Consider the following 15,251-nt stretch of genomic DNA (forward strand, 5'->3'; position numbering starts at 1 on the left):
TATATATATATATATATATATATATATATATATATATATATATATATATGGATCACAAATTAAAGAAACAAAAGAAGTTATTAGCATTAAGTAAACGAGTTACTAGGTCAAACATGGTCAAACTTTTAATTTGAATCACATTAATATTTACTATCTAAATAATATAAATGTAATCCGTTAACACTTTTGTAATACAAATAAAGAATACACTAACATAATACTATATGTAACGACTCTGCCAGTCGTTTTGAGTATTACAGACCCGTTTTCCTATTTACTGCTCAATTTATGCCTTACAATTGATTTATGACTTACCGGGTTAGTTAGTTCGGGTTCAGAAAGAATTCGAAGTGAAATGAGACACTTAGCCTTATAATTAAAAATTTTAAGTTAGAAAAGTGACCGGATGTAGACTTATGTGTAAACGACCTCAGATTTGAATTTTGATGATTTCAATAGCTCCGTATGGTGCTTTTGAACGTAGGAGCGTGTCCGAAAAAATATTTGGAGGTCCGTAGTGGAATTAGGCTTGAAATGGCGAAAGTTGAATTCTTGAAAAGTTTGAACGGGGGTTGACTTTTTGATATCGGGGTCGAAATCCAATTTTGAAAATTGAAATACCTCTGTTATGTCATTTATGACTTGTGTGCAAAATTTGAGGTCAATCACACTTGATTTGATAGGTTCCGACGTCACTTGTAGAAATTAGAAATTTCAAAGTTCATTAGGCTTGTATTGTGGTATGATTCATGATTTTAGCGTTGTTTGAGTTGATTTGAGGATTCGACTAAGTTCGTATGATGTTTTAGAACTTGGTGGTATATTTGGTTGAGGTCCCGGGGGCCTCGGATGAATTTCGGATGGTTAACTGATCGAATTCGGACTTAAGACCACTGCTGGACATTTTGCTTATGGTATTTTCACACCCGCGGAGGTCTGATCGCAGGTGCGAAGTCGCATGTGCGCACCAGCCACCGTAGAAGTGACCAGACATGAAGAGGAGAAGTAGTCGCACGTGCGAAGCAATTTCCGCACCCGCGAGGTCGCAGGTGCGAAAAGGAACGCGTAGAAGCGGAGGGAACCTTTTGGGGGATCGCAGATGCGGACATTTAGTCGCACCTGCGAGACTACATATGCGACTAAGCTGGTCGCAGGTGCGACGGGGCCTGGACAGAATAAAATTAGAGGAGTTTCGAGCTTTTGTCATTTTTGGGCATTTCAAGCTCGGGTTGGGCGATTTTGAGCGAGGCATGGGAGAACTTGAGGTAAGTCCCTTGTTATCATTTCACGGGAGAACTTGAATTAATTCCCTTATGATCATTTCTACTCCATATTATTGAATTATCATCGAATAATCCGACTAGATTACATGATTTTGAGGTGTAAATCGGGGGTTTAAAAATAAGATTTGATGATTTGGAGGTCGAGTTGATGTCGGATTTTGATAAAATTAGTATGATTAGACTCGTGGTTGAATGAGCTTTCGGATTTTATAACTTTTGTCGGTTTCCGAGAAGTGGGCCTCACAGACGATTTTTGAGTTAAATTTCGGATTCATATAGAAAAATTATATTTTCATATGTAATTAATTCTAATAAATTTTATTGATTGAAATGAATTATTTGTGGTTAGATTCGAGACATTCGGAGGCCAATTTGCGAGGCAAAGGCATAACAAAGTATAGAATTTTACGTTTTGAGGTAAGTAACAATTATAAATCTGGTCCTGAGGGTATAAAACCCCGAATTTTGGTATCATGTGATTACTTTGGAGGTGATGCACATGCTAGGTGACGGACGTGTGGGTGTGCACAGAGGGGATTGTGACTTGGTCCGTCCCGTGAAAAAACTGTAAAGTTGAATAACTTGTTGTTAGCTATGTGCTCTCTATGTGTTGCGGAAATTTGACTGTAAGTCACATTAGAAACCATGTTTAGGCTATATATTGTTACTGTTGGGACCCACAGAAGTCGTGCTCATGTTGAACTATCTGCTTAATTGTTATTTTGTACTCAGTCACAGTTTACTTATTTATTTTATCGCAGTCTCTATTGTTCATTATTGATGCATCATATCATTGTTGTTTGGGTTGATTTCATGATTATTGAGAGCTTGAGAGACTAGAGAGATTTATGACTGAGTGAGGCCGAGGGCCTGATTGTGAGATATTATATTATAGCACGTGAGTTGTCCGTGCGGGATATTATAGCACGCGAGTTGTCCGTGCGGGATATTATAGCACGTGAGTTGTCCGTGCGGGATATTATAGCGCGTGAGTTGTCCGTGCGGGATATTATAGCACGTGAGTTGTCCGTGCAGCACTTGAGTTGTCCGTACAGATTATAGCGCTTGGGCTGTAGGAGCCTCTCCGGAGTCTGTACACCCTAGTGAGCGTGGGTACCCATTAAGTGTGAGTGCTGAGGGCTGAGAGCCGAGTGGTTGAGCTGTTGTGATGAGTCGAGTGACTGTTGCCCTGAGAGGCTGTACTTGCTTTTCATTTGTTGTTGCATTTAGTTGCTATATGTCATTGTTGTTAAATTCTCTGAAAGATTCTATATCCGGATTACATGAACATGAATTGTATAAAATTGATTTGACTTAAACTGCTAGATTTGAAAGCATGCCTATTCTTTGATGGAATTACTGAAAGTGAACTATAATTGTGTAGCTCGTCACTATATTCAATTCCTTATTTATTATTATTACTTAGTGAATTGGTTGTACTCATACTACAACATGCACTTCGTGTGCAGATCCAGGTGTTTCCGTGTTGATACCTAATTTTTTCTCATACTTTTTAAATATATATATATATATATATATATATATATATATACTTTTAAAATAATGCATATGCACCATCATTTGATCTACAAGCATATACAAGCATTTTTCATAATATTTTATGATTTTAAAGGCTTTTAATCAATTTATTCCTACATTTTATTATATAAATATATATTAATTAGCTTATAAATTATTTTTTATGATAATTTTATCATCTACGCTTTTCATTTACACCCATATTAGGTTTTAAATATTTTATTTATATTTAGTTATAATTACATTTGCATTTTTATTCTAAATTGTACATTTTGCAATAATAGCCCATATATACTTATAATTACTTTATTTATGCAAAAAATAACTTTTATATTTTTTAAAATGTTAAACAATTGTTTTTAATTATTTGCATGCACAAATAATACGTTTTGTTATTTATCTATTATTTTTATAAATTATTATTTATTAAAATCGGGTATTTAAAATCTGGCCCTAATTCTATAACTAATTCAGATCTAAAATACCCAAACCAGTCCAAGCCGAATACCCCTAACCCAATTACCCTTACACATTCATTAAACCCAACCTCAATCAGCCTAAATCCTAACCGTTGATTAAAAATGTTCAACGGCCCACAACTAACAACCCTCTTCCCTTATATCCCTCCTCTCTACTCTAATCCTCACTTTTCTAAATACCGTCGCTCTAATTTCCCCTCCCCTGTTGAACCCTAACGCTCCTGACTCACCCAAATCCTCTCAAATCCCGATCCTAATGGGATTTTTACCCTATTCCCTTACCATTTTAGGGTTCTTCCCTTATTTGGTGCTAGATTCCGGAGTAACTTAGGTACTTGCCTAAATATGGCAAGTACCCCGATTTGATTCCGTCCAAATCTGTGTTTATCTTTTGAATCCGGATAAATCTCGAGTCCAAGTACATTTTTTGTGATGATTATCTCATATCTCTCTTGATTCGCACTAAGCCCTAAATGTTAGGGTTTCAGATCTTCTTTGATTTGAACCAAATCTAGTTCAAACTCTATTTTTTAACATTTCTTCGTCTATATTTGCTCTATTACTTATGGGTCTGTTGATTTTTGCCAATTTTGTGACTTACCTAATTTAGGGTTTCAAACCCCTATTACTTGAACCAAATCTGGTTCAATTATAAGTATCCTTTTTTAAGTTCCTATATATTTTTATTTTATGCTAATATGTGTTCTTTTCCTTTATTCTTGTTTATTTTGTGTTTTACCCAAAATTAGGGTTTCAGTCCATTTTTACTCGAACTAATCTGGTTCAATTTTATGTCTCTTTTGAATAATCCTTATCTACATTCATTTGTATGTGTTAACACATGATTTTTTGCCATTATTCTATGCTAATTTCGGGGTTTACCTAATTTAGGATTTCCAACCCTTTTTACTTAAATCAAATCCGGCTCGATTGAGTATTCCTTTTACAATGATCTGTTATCTGCGTGATGTGATTCTTTACCTTATTTCCTACTGATTTTGTGAATTTTTTCACCTAAAACTTAGGGTTCAACCCTACTGTTTTAAACACTGACCTCAGTATTTAAGTGAGGAATTCTTTAATGCTAGGACATTATTCGAACCCCTCCCCACTTCCCTTTGAAATAAAGTTTAGAACTCAAGTTCTTTCACTCCTAGCAATACTACTCTGTGCTTTTGATTCCTGGCCGGCTGGAAACCAAGGCCAGAAATCCTCAACTGTTTTGCTTCTGTTGGTAACAATTGCTACATTGTTGGATTCTTTTTTCCTGTTTCATCTTAGCTGGTGAGTTTATTGAATCCTTTGCTATTCCATTATGATTACCTGCTTAATGTGTTACTGTTATCAAACCATGTTACCCCAAATGCTATTACCTGTATTTAAGACATGTTGAACTCAATTTGAATCTGCCTAACTCTGTGTAATTTAGGGCTATTATTTAGCCTTAAATGCCTTCATACCTTCCTAAAGACTGTTTAGCTATGTGTGCCTTAACAAATTCATCAGTTTGTTTATTGAACCTGTCACCATGTGACTTGTTTGGTTCTGTTCTCACCATGTTTATGATACCTCTACTAAATTGTTTAATCAGTTCCTAATACTAATTAGTGTGTTCCTGACCTACTGTTAATCAATGAGCTTTCTTTCTTTGACTTAGTCTGATCTGCAGTCTTTGGTATCACTGTGAACATGTTTATGAACTGGTCTTATTAGCATGTGATTGTGTTAACTTCTAAAAACTGGATTAAGTCTGCCTAGGTTCAAATGTGTTGCTATTTGTTTGTATTCTTTATGTGATTCTGTACCCCCTAATCCCATCCTACTCTCCTGAATTCTCACTCTTTGCTGGCTGAAAGCCAAAGCAATTTAGGTTCTGTCCCTTGGTCTCCCTAGTGTGAGCACTGCTCAGGGTTCATATGGGACCCTCGTGAACTCTGACACACTAGAATTTGGTCCCTAGTCTTCTTTGAATTGTTCTGATCATTCTTCTCTAGTGTGAGCACTGCCTTGGGTTCTTGAAGCCCTTGGGAACTCTGACACACTAGAGATTTGGGTTTTGTATGCTTTTCCTTGAGATATGGGTGAATCATTCACCGCTGGTTACTGTGTCTCTATGAACATGGGATTTTGGAGCTACTGTGAGTTGAAGGCCTGGCCTGTACAAGTGTATTTGGGCCTACTGCAGGCTTCCTATAGTTTTTATCCTTTGTAATTCATTCATTCAATTCTGGTCTGTAATAATTATTTGTAATAACAATTGGGATATTAGTAAATTGGGAAACTGGGTTTATTTTAACATTTGCATGAGAATGGGTAGAAATCCTGCCTATAGGTGTTTACGTTGATCATTCTGCTATTGTGTTAGATAACCTGCCTATAGATGTTTACTTTGCTCATCTTGCTATTGTATGTTAGATAACCTGCCTATAGGTGTTTACTTTGCTCAAATACATTCTGCTATTGTATGTTAGATAACCTGCCTATAGGTGTTTATTTTGCTCGAATATGCTCAGTAGATAACCTGCCTATAGGTGTTTACTTGCTCGAATAAGCTCTGTGGATAACCTGCCTATTCTGTTTTTTAGATACCATGCCTATAGGGAATAAAATAACTAAAGTTCAATTTGCATTGCAGCATATTCATTAGGCATCATGATCATAGGGTCATTTATAAATCTGCATTTTTAGAAGTCATGCCCATAGGGTTCTTAATTGATTGATGTCCTATTGTCATACTTGCTCATTTAGTATATACAAACTAAAACCAGTTTCAATCATCAAGGATAGGAATCATGTTTATAGGGTAATAACTATCTGTGTTAAGCACTAAAATCAGGCTTTAAAATACTGCCTCGTCGAACGTTAGTAGAAAGAATGCCTATAGGAACAACTGAGTAATTCTGAATATCTCTCGTTTTTATTACTGCCAAATACTGAGTAAATCACCTAGATAGCATGTTTATAGGTTTCAACCGCTTATACTTATAATCAGTAGACCACTGTGCAGTCACTTAGAAATTACTTTGCATAACTGCTCGCATGATTAAAATCCAGAATCATATAGAAATCATGTCTATAGGGCCTAACGACTTCAATTGTTGAAACTGTCAAAACGCCTAATTTGTTTGCGTGCATTTGCTGCCAAAGCGTGGAGGCTAACCTGAGCCCTTATTTGCTTTTACATGAAAGTTCAATTTTTTTTGTATGTTGCCTAGTTTTTATCATTTTTGAGCAACCTAAGTTAAGTCTAGAACCATCCAAAAATATAGATCTAAACGCCTCTTGGGCCATAGGCAAGGGACGGGTAGTGCACGCATAGGGTACGATTTAGAATTGATTAGAGCGCTTTAGGTAAATAAGTTAAAGATAGTAATCGGGTAGCAGGAGATGATAGTCTATGCCCGCTGAATAATATGAGTAACACCCCCTTCTTGGGGGAGTTATGAAGTATTATTTATGTTGTACGGGGTGATCCTTTAGGCTAAAAATCATAGGACCCCCACTCCTTTTAAAATAATTCTTTCTTTATGTTTCTCTTCTCTCTTAGACTAATTCACATGATTTAAGTTCGGCCGGGACCCATCGTTGTGGACCTCGAGAAATGCCTAACACCTTCTCCTCGAGGTAATTTGAGCCTTTACCCGATCTTTGGTGACGCAAACTAGTAAACCCGAGTCATTTGCAATAGGTGCCCTAACGCACCTTAATCCGTTAGGTGGCAACTCTCTTTTTAAGAACCCTTCCTCCCTTTTTAAAAGAGTTGTCAATGTCGAAACTCGATTTCGCGAGAAAAAGGGGACGCGACAGCATGGCGACTCTGCTGGGGATATCCTTAGGTTCTTACCATAATGAACTTGGCCTGTGTGATTTAGTCTTCCTCGATAAGCATGTCTTTATTATTTTATGCTCAAATTCACTATTTATTTGCTACATGCACACCCCCTTCCCTATTTTTCATTTTACATGAATTTACATACAACCTTTCGTTTAACCTTGTTCGCTGGCTTCAATATTTATGTCTTTCCCAATCACTACCCCTTTTACCGCTTTATTATAATTTTTTCATTATGCGAACTAACTCCTTCTTTGTTTTTCTTTCTTTCATGTCTTTACATTTATTAAATACCGCATTTATCTCTTTCATCATGCAAAATACTTGACAAGGTGTTGTTTTATTTTTTACATAATTACATGCTCTGCATCATATTCCACTCGTGCGCAATTAATACCATAGCGGCACTTGATGAGTGTTCGTGCTCTTCCTATATTACCCTTTTTAAATTTGGAAAAGGCTTATTTACGGTAAAACTAGTCGATCAGCGGTGCAGTCGATGGTTCCGTGCCTTTCCCTCTCAAGTTGTCCGCTTGAGGGTACTGGTCTAGACTTCTATAGAAAACCCTACTCTGATGGTAACTTTGCATGCATCATGTCCAAATCTAGCATGAGTTAGAATGTTGTCCGCATAATAACTCTCTAAGGAAAGCCTTGTCCAAAGTCCATCGGGATTTCCATAATCCCAATGGGTACGATCATGATATGTGCATTATTTGGAGAAAACGTGCCGATATGCTAATCATTAATGTGTAAGTAGTCAAACCCGGAGGGGGAAAGGGCTAACTTTATTTGCTTGCAGAAATGAGGCATGAAGTCCCCATGTTCGGCATGGTCCGAAGTATCTCACCTCTATTGCTAGACTGGTGGGAAAATCTCTCGCCAAGCGACAAGAACCATATGAAAAGAATTCTTGGAAATTTACCTTCTTTGCTAGACATTCAGCCAAACAATGTACTGATCGAGGCCGCTACTATGTTCTGGGATGAAAAGAGGGTTGTTTTCCATTTTGGTAACATAGAGATGACTCCCCTTCCTGAGGAAATAGAAGATTTTGCCGGGCAACCCTGGGATAGCCCTGGTCTGCTGGTACCAGAAAATTGTACTTCTAGGGGAGTTCTGAAAATGATGGGTCTTAGAAAGAATGACGAGTTAGTCTGTCTGAAGAAGTCCTACATACCTTTCGACTTCCTCTACGAGCGTTATGGGCACATCACATCCTACCATATCTATCATGATGAGTTTGCCATCACTTCCCTGGGCTGGACTCATCGTCGGATTTTTGTGTTCATCGTCTATTTTTTTGGGTATGATAGTATTTCCAATTCAAGGAGACAGGATTCACACTTGTTTGGCTATGGTTACCAATAACTTAATAGAAGGGATTGAGGGACAAACTTATAATTTTGTCCCAATGATCGTGGCAGAGATATACCGAGCTTTGGACCGATGTAAGAAGGGATTCAGACATTTTGAGGGTTGTAATTTGTTACTGCAAATATAGTTGTTGGAGCATCTTCAAAGAGGACAGTACGGTCAGGAATTTCCACGGTGACCATGGAATGACCACATAGCCTTTCACCATCCAAAAAGAATGACTTTCATTCCAGACAGGTTTGCACAACCGAAAAACGCCGTGGATTGGGTACACTTCTTTAGCAATTTGACTGATGACAAGGTCCATTGGATGTTCGAGTGGTTCCCTACTAATGATTTCATCATCAGGTCCAGGGATGTTCCTCAATTAGTGCTGATTGTGTTAAGGGGTATCTACCCTTATGCTCCTATCAGGTTCATGAGACAGGCTGAGAGAAAATAAGTCATACCGCGAGTTTCTAAGATAGTTCACTATAAAGCAGACTTTCATGGTGGTGCCATTCCATTCAAGTGTGAGGCCCAACACATGTGGCATTTGAAGATTATTGTGTAAAAAGATACCATCGAACCAGATCGGTATCACGCCGGTCATGTGTATTTCTACCTATCATGGTTGGATGATGACATAGCAGGAGAAGTCGAGCTAGGGATCGATCGAGGAAACAAGGTTATAAATGATGCTTGCTGAAGCACAAGTAAAATACAAGAGGTTGCACAAGAGAATCCTTTAGTCTGAAGCCAGATATTTGGAACAACACAATATAGACAAGGAATCAATTAATGAATGGAGGGAAGTTGCTACAAAATCAACAGAGAGGTTGGAGTACTTAGAGCAGGGTCTGATGGAACTTGAAGGGAAGATGAGGAAAAGGATCGTGGATTGTCAGAATGTAGAGGGCAACAAATGAGGACACCTAGCAAGGGCATATCTACTGTTGGACATGCGCGACCTTGGGAATCTGATCGATGGGGCCAAGAAGGCCAAGCTTGGAGAGGGTCCCTCCGGGACCAAATAGAATAGAATTGTTGTTTATTTGCTTTTCTAGAGTCATTTTAGAAATTGATTGTAATAAGGCAAATGCCACTAGCAACTCTTTTAATTATTGTAATTTTAGAGGTTTGATCTATTTATTACATTAATGAAATGAGGCAGTTATCGGCATCAAGTTTCTCCAAATCTATGTGTCGCTAGGCCTACCTCAAGCACAATGAGGTCCCCAAAATTAGGATGCGAATTTATAATTCTGCAATACATGTTTAAATACTGCAAATATCCTTCTGAAATCCCCTACTGACTTGTTTACCATTTTGCTTTTCTTTGTTTTGATTATTCCCATCCCCTAAGTTTGGTTCTTGCATACTAGCATCGTCAGCATATCATACTAGATCCAGAGGCCCTCCACCTCCTCCTCCTCCAAGTGATCCTAAAAGTAAGGCAAATGCTAAGATGAATGACATGAGTGGTATCAGGAAAGATAACGTTGCGCATGTGAAAAATGTTGCAACTTCAGATGGTCGGAGTACTTTGGCACAAAATGATTTGGTTCTACAGTTAGAGCAGAAAATACTGGAATTGCAAGGGGAACTTGAGCAGGTCCGCAACTTGGCAAACCTCTCCCTCACCTTAAAAGTCCCGGATATTAACTAACAGAATGCCCAAAACCCAACACCTCCTCAAAACACACCAAACCAACATCCACAAAATCCTCTTGTACCTCATCAATACGCCACAACTCCTCAAAATCCTAACCCTCCACCAGTGCCAACTCCTCCTCAACACCAACATCTTCTGACTCAGTATCCACAAACTACTACCTACCATACTCCTCAAAATACACCGCAACCTACCCCCGATCTGCAGAACTCAACCAATGATCATCACTACACCCAAATCCCTGGTATCCACCAAAGTAACCCCATATACGTAAAAACTCTACCTCACCCCACTCAACAAACCCCATACATATCAGTATCCGCCGAGAAGTACCTGCTCATCAAGAATATGATAGAGGAACTTAAGAAGCTCACAAGCCGAGTCCAGGGTGTCAAAGGGGGTAAAGGCATTGAGGGTTTGAACTATGAAGATCTGTGTATTCAGCCAGACGTAGAACTGTCAAAGGGTTACAAACCTCCCAAGTTCGAGATGTTTGACGGAACAGGCGACCCAAAGGTGCATCTAAGGATATACTGTGACAAGCTCGTAGGAGTTGGAAAAGATGAAAGGATTCACATGAAACTGTTCATGAGAAGCCTCACTAGAGATGCCCTATTATGGTACATCAGCCAAAATCCAAAGAAGTGGGTTAGCTGGGTAAGCATGGCATCAAATTTCATGGATCGGTTCAGGTTTAATACGGAGAATGCGCCAGATGTCTTCTATATCCAGAACGCCCTATTGTGGTACATCAGCCAAAATCCAAAGAAGTGGGTTAGATGGGTAAGCATGACATCGAATTTCATGGATCGGTTTAGGTTTAATACGGAGAATGCGCTAGATGTCTTCTATATCCAGAATCTCAAGAAGAAACCAACAGAGACTTTCCATGAGTATGCTACTCGATGGAGATCAGAAGCTGCGAAAGTAAGGCCTGCATTGGAAGAAGAGCAGATGAACAAGTTCTTCGTACGGGCCCAAGATCCGCAATACTACGAAAGGTTAATGGTTATCGAGAATCACAAATTCTCCGAAATCATCAAATTGGGGGAAAAGATTGAAGAAGGGATCAAGAGCAGAATGGTAACTATTTTTGAGGCATTACAGGCTACGAATAAAGCTTTGCTGTTAGGGGATATATCCAAGAAGAAAGAAGTAGGGGCCATGATGGTAGCTCAAGGTCCAAAATCTCCTCTTACATACCAAGCACCTCCACCCACATATCAGCCTTTACCTCCCAGATATCCACAACCCGCCACTGCCTACCATACTTATAACACCCAACCCGCATACTACCACTCACCACCAGCCCGCCAAAACTTCCAAAAACCTAGACCAAGTTTCGACCGCAGACCACCCAAAAAATACACCCCAGTTGCCGAACCTATAGACCAACTGTACAAGAGACTGAAGGTTGCCGGTTATATCACTCCCATTCCCGTTGTCGCCATGGAAAATTCCTCTCAATGGGTCAATCCAAATAAGACATATGCCTATCACTCAGACATGAAAGGTCATACTATTGACGAGTGTCTTACTTTGAAGGATAAGATTCAGACATTAATTGACACTAAAGTTATACATGCAAAGGAGGCTACACCCAATGTCCGTAACAATCCCCTCCCGGATCACATGAGCGAAGGGGTGAATGTGATAGAGACCGATGAAGAATGGGACTCAGAGGGGTCAATTAGACTCATTCGAGAAGGGGATAATCCTGAAACATCTCCAGTCACTCTCACACCTATCATGGTACAAACTCAGACACCAATCGAAGTTGAGGTAGCTGCACCAACTCTATTTGAGGTTGAAGTAACAACACCCTTCACCGTGATGGTAGCACCTATACTATCTTATAAGTCTAAAGCTATACCATAGGATTATGTTGCAGAATCAGAAGGAAAGGAAAGGGGGAAATGGAAGAAACTGGTGTAGCACAAGGTATGACCAGAATTGGTAGGGTTTACACGCCCGAGCATTTGGGGGGAACAAGTAAAGAAGCCGCTTCCAAGCAACCCATCATTGAAACCAGCCCGAATGATCTTTGGAGAAAGGTGCAAGCAAGGGAGTATTCTATGGTTGATCATTTGAACAAAACCCCTGCTCAGATATCCATTCTATCATTACTGTAGAATTCTAAGGCACACAGGAACGCGCTGATGAAGGTATTGAACGAAGCTTACGTGCCCAACAATATTACTAGTGGAGAGATGGATAATATGGTAGGACAAGTGTTGGAAAGCCACAAGATCACTTTTCATGAACACGAGCTACCATCAGAAAGACTAAGTCACAACAGGGCATTGCATATCACAGTGCAATTTGAGGATAAGTTCATTGCCAGAGTCCTGATAGATAGGGGTTCGAGTCTTAACATATGTCCACTAACTACTTTGAAAAGATTGGGTAAAGGCATGTACGAGATACTAGCAGGAAGTATGAATGTGAATTCATTTGATGAGTCTCAAAGGGCCACAATTGGGGAGACCAACCTCAGCCTACAGATGGACCCAACCTGGTTTGATGTTGAGTTTCAAGTGTTGGACATATCTGCTACCTACAACCTATTGTTGGGACGACCTTGGATACATACCGTTGGGACCGTAGCTTCTACTCTACATCAGGTCGTGAAGTTTGAGTGGAACTATCAGGAAGTGATCATCCATGGGGACGGAAGTAATCCCATTTACACCAGTCAAACTATTCCGGTCATCGAGAATAGAAGGGAGTTGGGTAGAGAGAGTTATCATCGCATCGAGCGCGTCAATGCAATTAAGAAGGACAAGTGGTGGAGCAGCAAAATAGAGAGCATACTAGTATGGGTAGGGTATGAACCTGGTAAAAGGCTCGGGAAGAATCTCCAGGGGACCACCAAACCAATACAGCTAAAGCGTCACGGGACAACTTTTGGGCTTGGGTATGAATACGCATGGCATAAGTATCAGAATTGGTCGCCATCATGGCGTGGTCCTTATTACCCTCTAGAGCAACCGGTACCATATTTGAGCCAATCATTTTACCAAGCTGACATGATGTGGGAGTCCGAAGAAGATGAAGTTCTAGCCGGTATAAGGAATCTGTTTTTGGATGATGGAGACATGGATTGCAGTGCAATAGTTGAGGAGGAGGAAGAGGAAGGCCTCATTATTCAAACCGTGGAGAAAGGAGTTGTTCTCAAGAACTGGACTGCTGCACCATCTAGGGCCCGACGAGTCCCGGGGTAGCATGGTTGCTAGTGTCATTCATTTTGAAAACAATTCCTTTTGAACATTTTTGTTTAAACCATTCTTCTTTACTTTCAGTATTTTGCTTTAGAAAACATTTTGAAGTCATTAAAATTTGCTTTGTTTGACGTTTCAATACTTATCAACGGCTTGATGTTTTATTATTATTATCTTTCATATTTTTCTCTCTACTGCATTACTATTTCTTACCTTGATGAACCAATGATTGTGATATGTAATAAGACAACGCAACATAAGGATAGTGACTCGGAAGAGATAGAAGAAGAAGATGTGATACCTGAGGAAATAGTCAGAGAAGTTAAGAATTTTGAAAGCAAACCTAAGTCCAATCTGGATGAGACTGAGGTAGTCAACTTGGGAGATTCTGAAACCGTCAAAGAAACTAGCATAAGCATTTGCTTGTCACCATCAGAGAAGAAAGAGTACACTCATTTCTTAAGAGAGTATGAAGACATTTTTGCATGGTCATATGATGATATGACCGGGCTGAGCATGTCCATAGTGGCTCACAAGCTACCTACTAATCCAATGTGTCTGCCAGTAAAGCAGAAGATCAGAAAGTTCAAGCCAGATATGAGTTTGAAAATCAAAGAAGAAGTCACCAAACAGATCAAAACTAAGGTTCTCAGAGTGGTTGAATATCCAACTTGGATGGCTAACATCGTGCCAGTTCCAATGAAGAATAGGAAAGTCAGAGTATGCGTCGATTATCGGGACCTAAACAGAGCAAGTCCCAAAGATGATTTCCCGTTACCTAACATACACATACTGATCGACAATTGCGCCAAGCATGAACTCCAATCCTTTGTGGATTGCTTCGCGGGATATCATCAGATTTGGATGGATTAAAATGATGCCTAAAAGACAGCTTTTATCACACCATGGGGGGTGTACTGCTATAAAATGATACCGTTCGGTCTGAGAATGTTGGGGCCACTTATATGAGGGCCAAGACAACTATTTTCCACGACATGATACACAAGGAAATAGAGGTATATGTGGATGATGTCACCATCAAATCCAAGAAGAGTGCAGATCACATAGAAGACTTGAGGAAAGTTTTTAATTGGCTTCGGAGGTACAATTTGAAATTGAATCCCGCAAAATGTGCCTTCGGGGTCCCCACAGGAAAGTTATTAGGGTTCATCGTCAGCCGCCGAGGAATTGAGCTAGACCCATCAAAGGTCAAAACTATCCAGGATTTGCCGCCTCCAAAGAACACGAAAGACGTGATGAGCTTCTTGGGACGTCTTAATTACATCATCCACTTCATAGCACAATCAACCGTGATCTGTGAGCCGATTTTCAAAACGTTAAAGAAGGATGCCGCAACCAGTTGGATTGAAGATTGCCAGAAAGCTTTTGTTAGAATCAAAGAATATTTGTCCACACCGCCAGTCCTGGTCCCGCCAGAACCTGATAGACCACTGATACTCTATCTCTCCATATTAGATGGGGCTTTCGGTTGTGTCTTGGGACAACATGACAAGACGGGAAGGAAAGAACAATCCATATACTATTTGAGTAATAAGTTCACACCCTACGAAGCACGGTATTCTTTGCTGGAACGCACATGTTGTGCTTTGACCTGGATAGCCCAGAAACTGAGATACTACTTCTGTGCCTATACCACATATCTCATATCAAGGATGAACCCTTTGAAGTACATCTTCCAGAAACCCATGCCTATAGGGAAGCTGGCAAAATGGTAGATATTGTTGAGTGAATTCGACTTTGTCTATGTGATTCAGAAGGCGGTTAAGGGACAAACATTAGTGGATCATCTTGCAAAAAATCCTTTAGGAGGAGAATATGCACCACTAAAAACGTATTTTCCTGATG

General features: G+C 39.6%; 1 protein-coding gene across 1 annotated transcript; it reads left to right on the top strand.

Moving 5' to 3' along the window:
- Window positions 1-10,512: 10,512 nt before the first annotated feature.
- Window positions 10,513-12,042, top strand: LOC138895422 (uncharacterized). Its single transcript, XM_070180107.1, has one exon. The coding sequence runs from the start codon at window positions 10,513-10,515 to the stop codon at window positions 12,040-12,042; it is 1,530 nt and encodes a 509-aa protein (XP_070036208.1).
- The last annotated feature ends 3,209 nt before the right edge of the window (window positions 12,043-15,251 follow it).

This window comes from Nicotiana tomentosiformis, chromosome 7 (assembly GCF_000390325.3).
Source record: "Nicotiana tomentosiformis chromosome 7, ASM39032v3, whole genome shotgun sequence".
Lineage (NCBI taxonomy): Eukaryota > Viridiplantae > Streptophyta > Magnoliopsida > Solanales > Solanaceae > Nicotiana > Nicotiana tomentosiformis.

Bases quoted from the DNA above. Each gene is read 5' to 3' on its own strand.
- LOC138895422 (XM_070180107.1), top strand. From the start codon at position 10,513: ATGATAGAGGAACTTAAGAAGCTCACAAGCCGAGTCCAGGGTGTCAAA.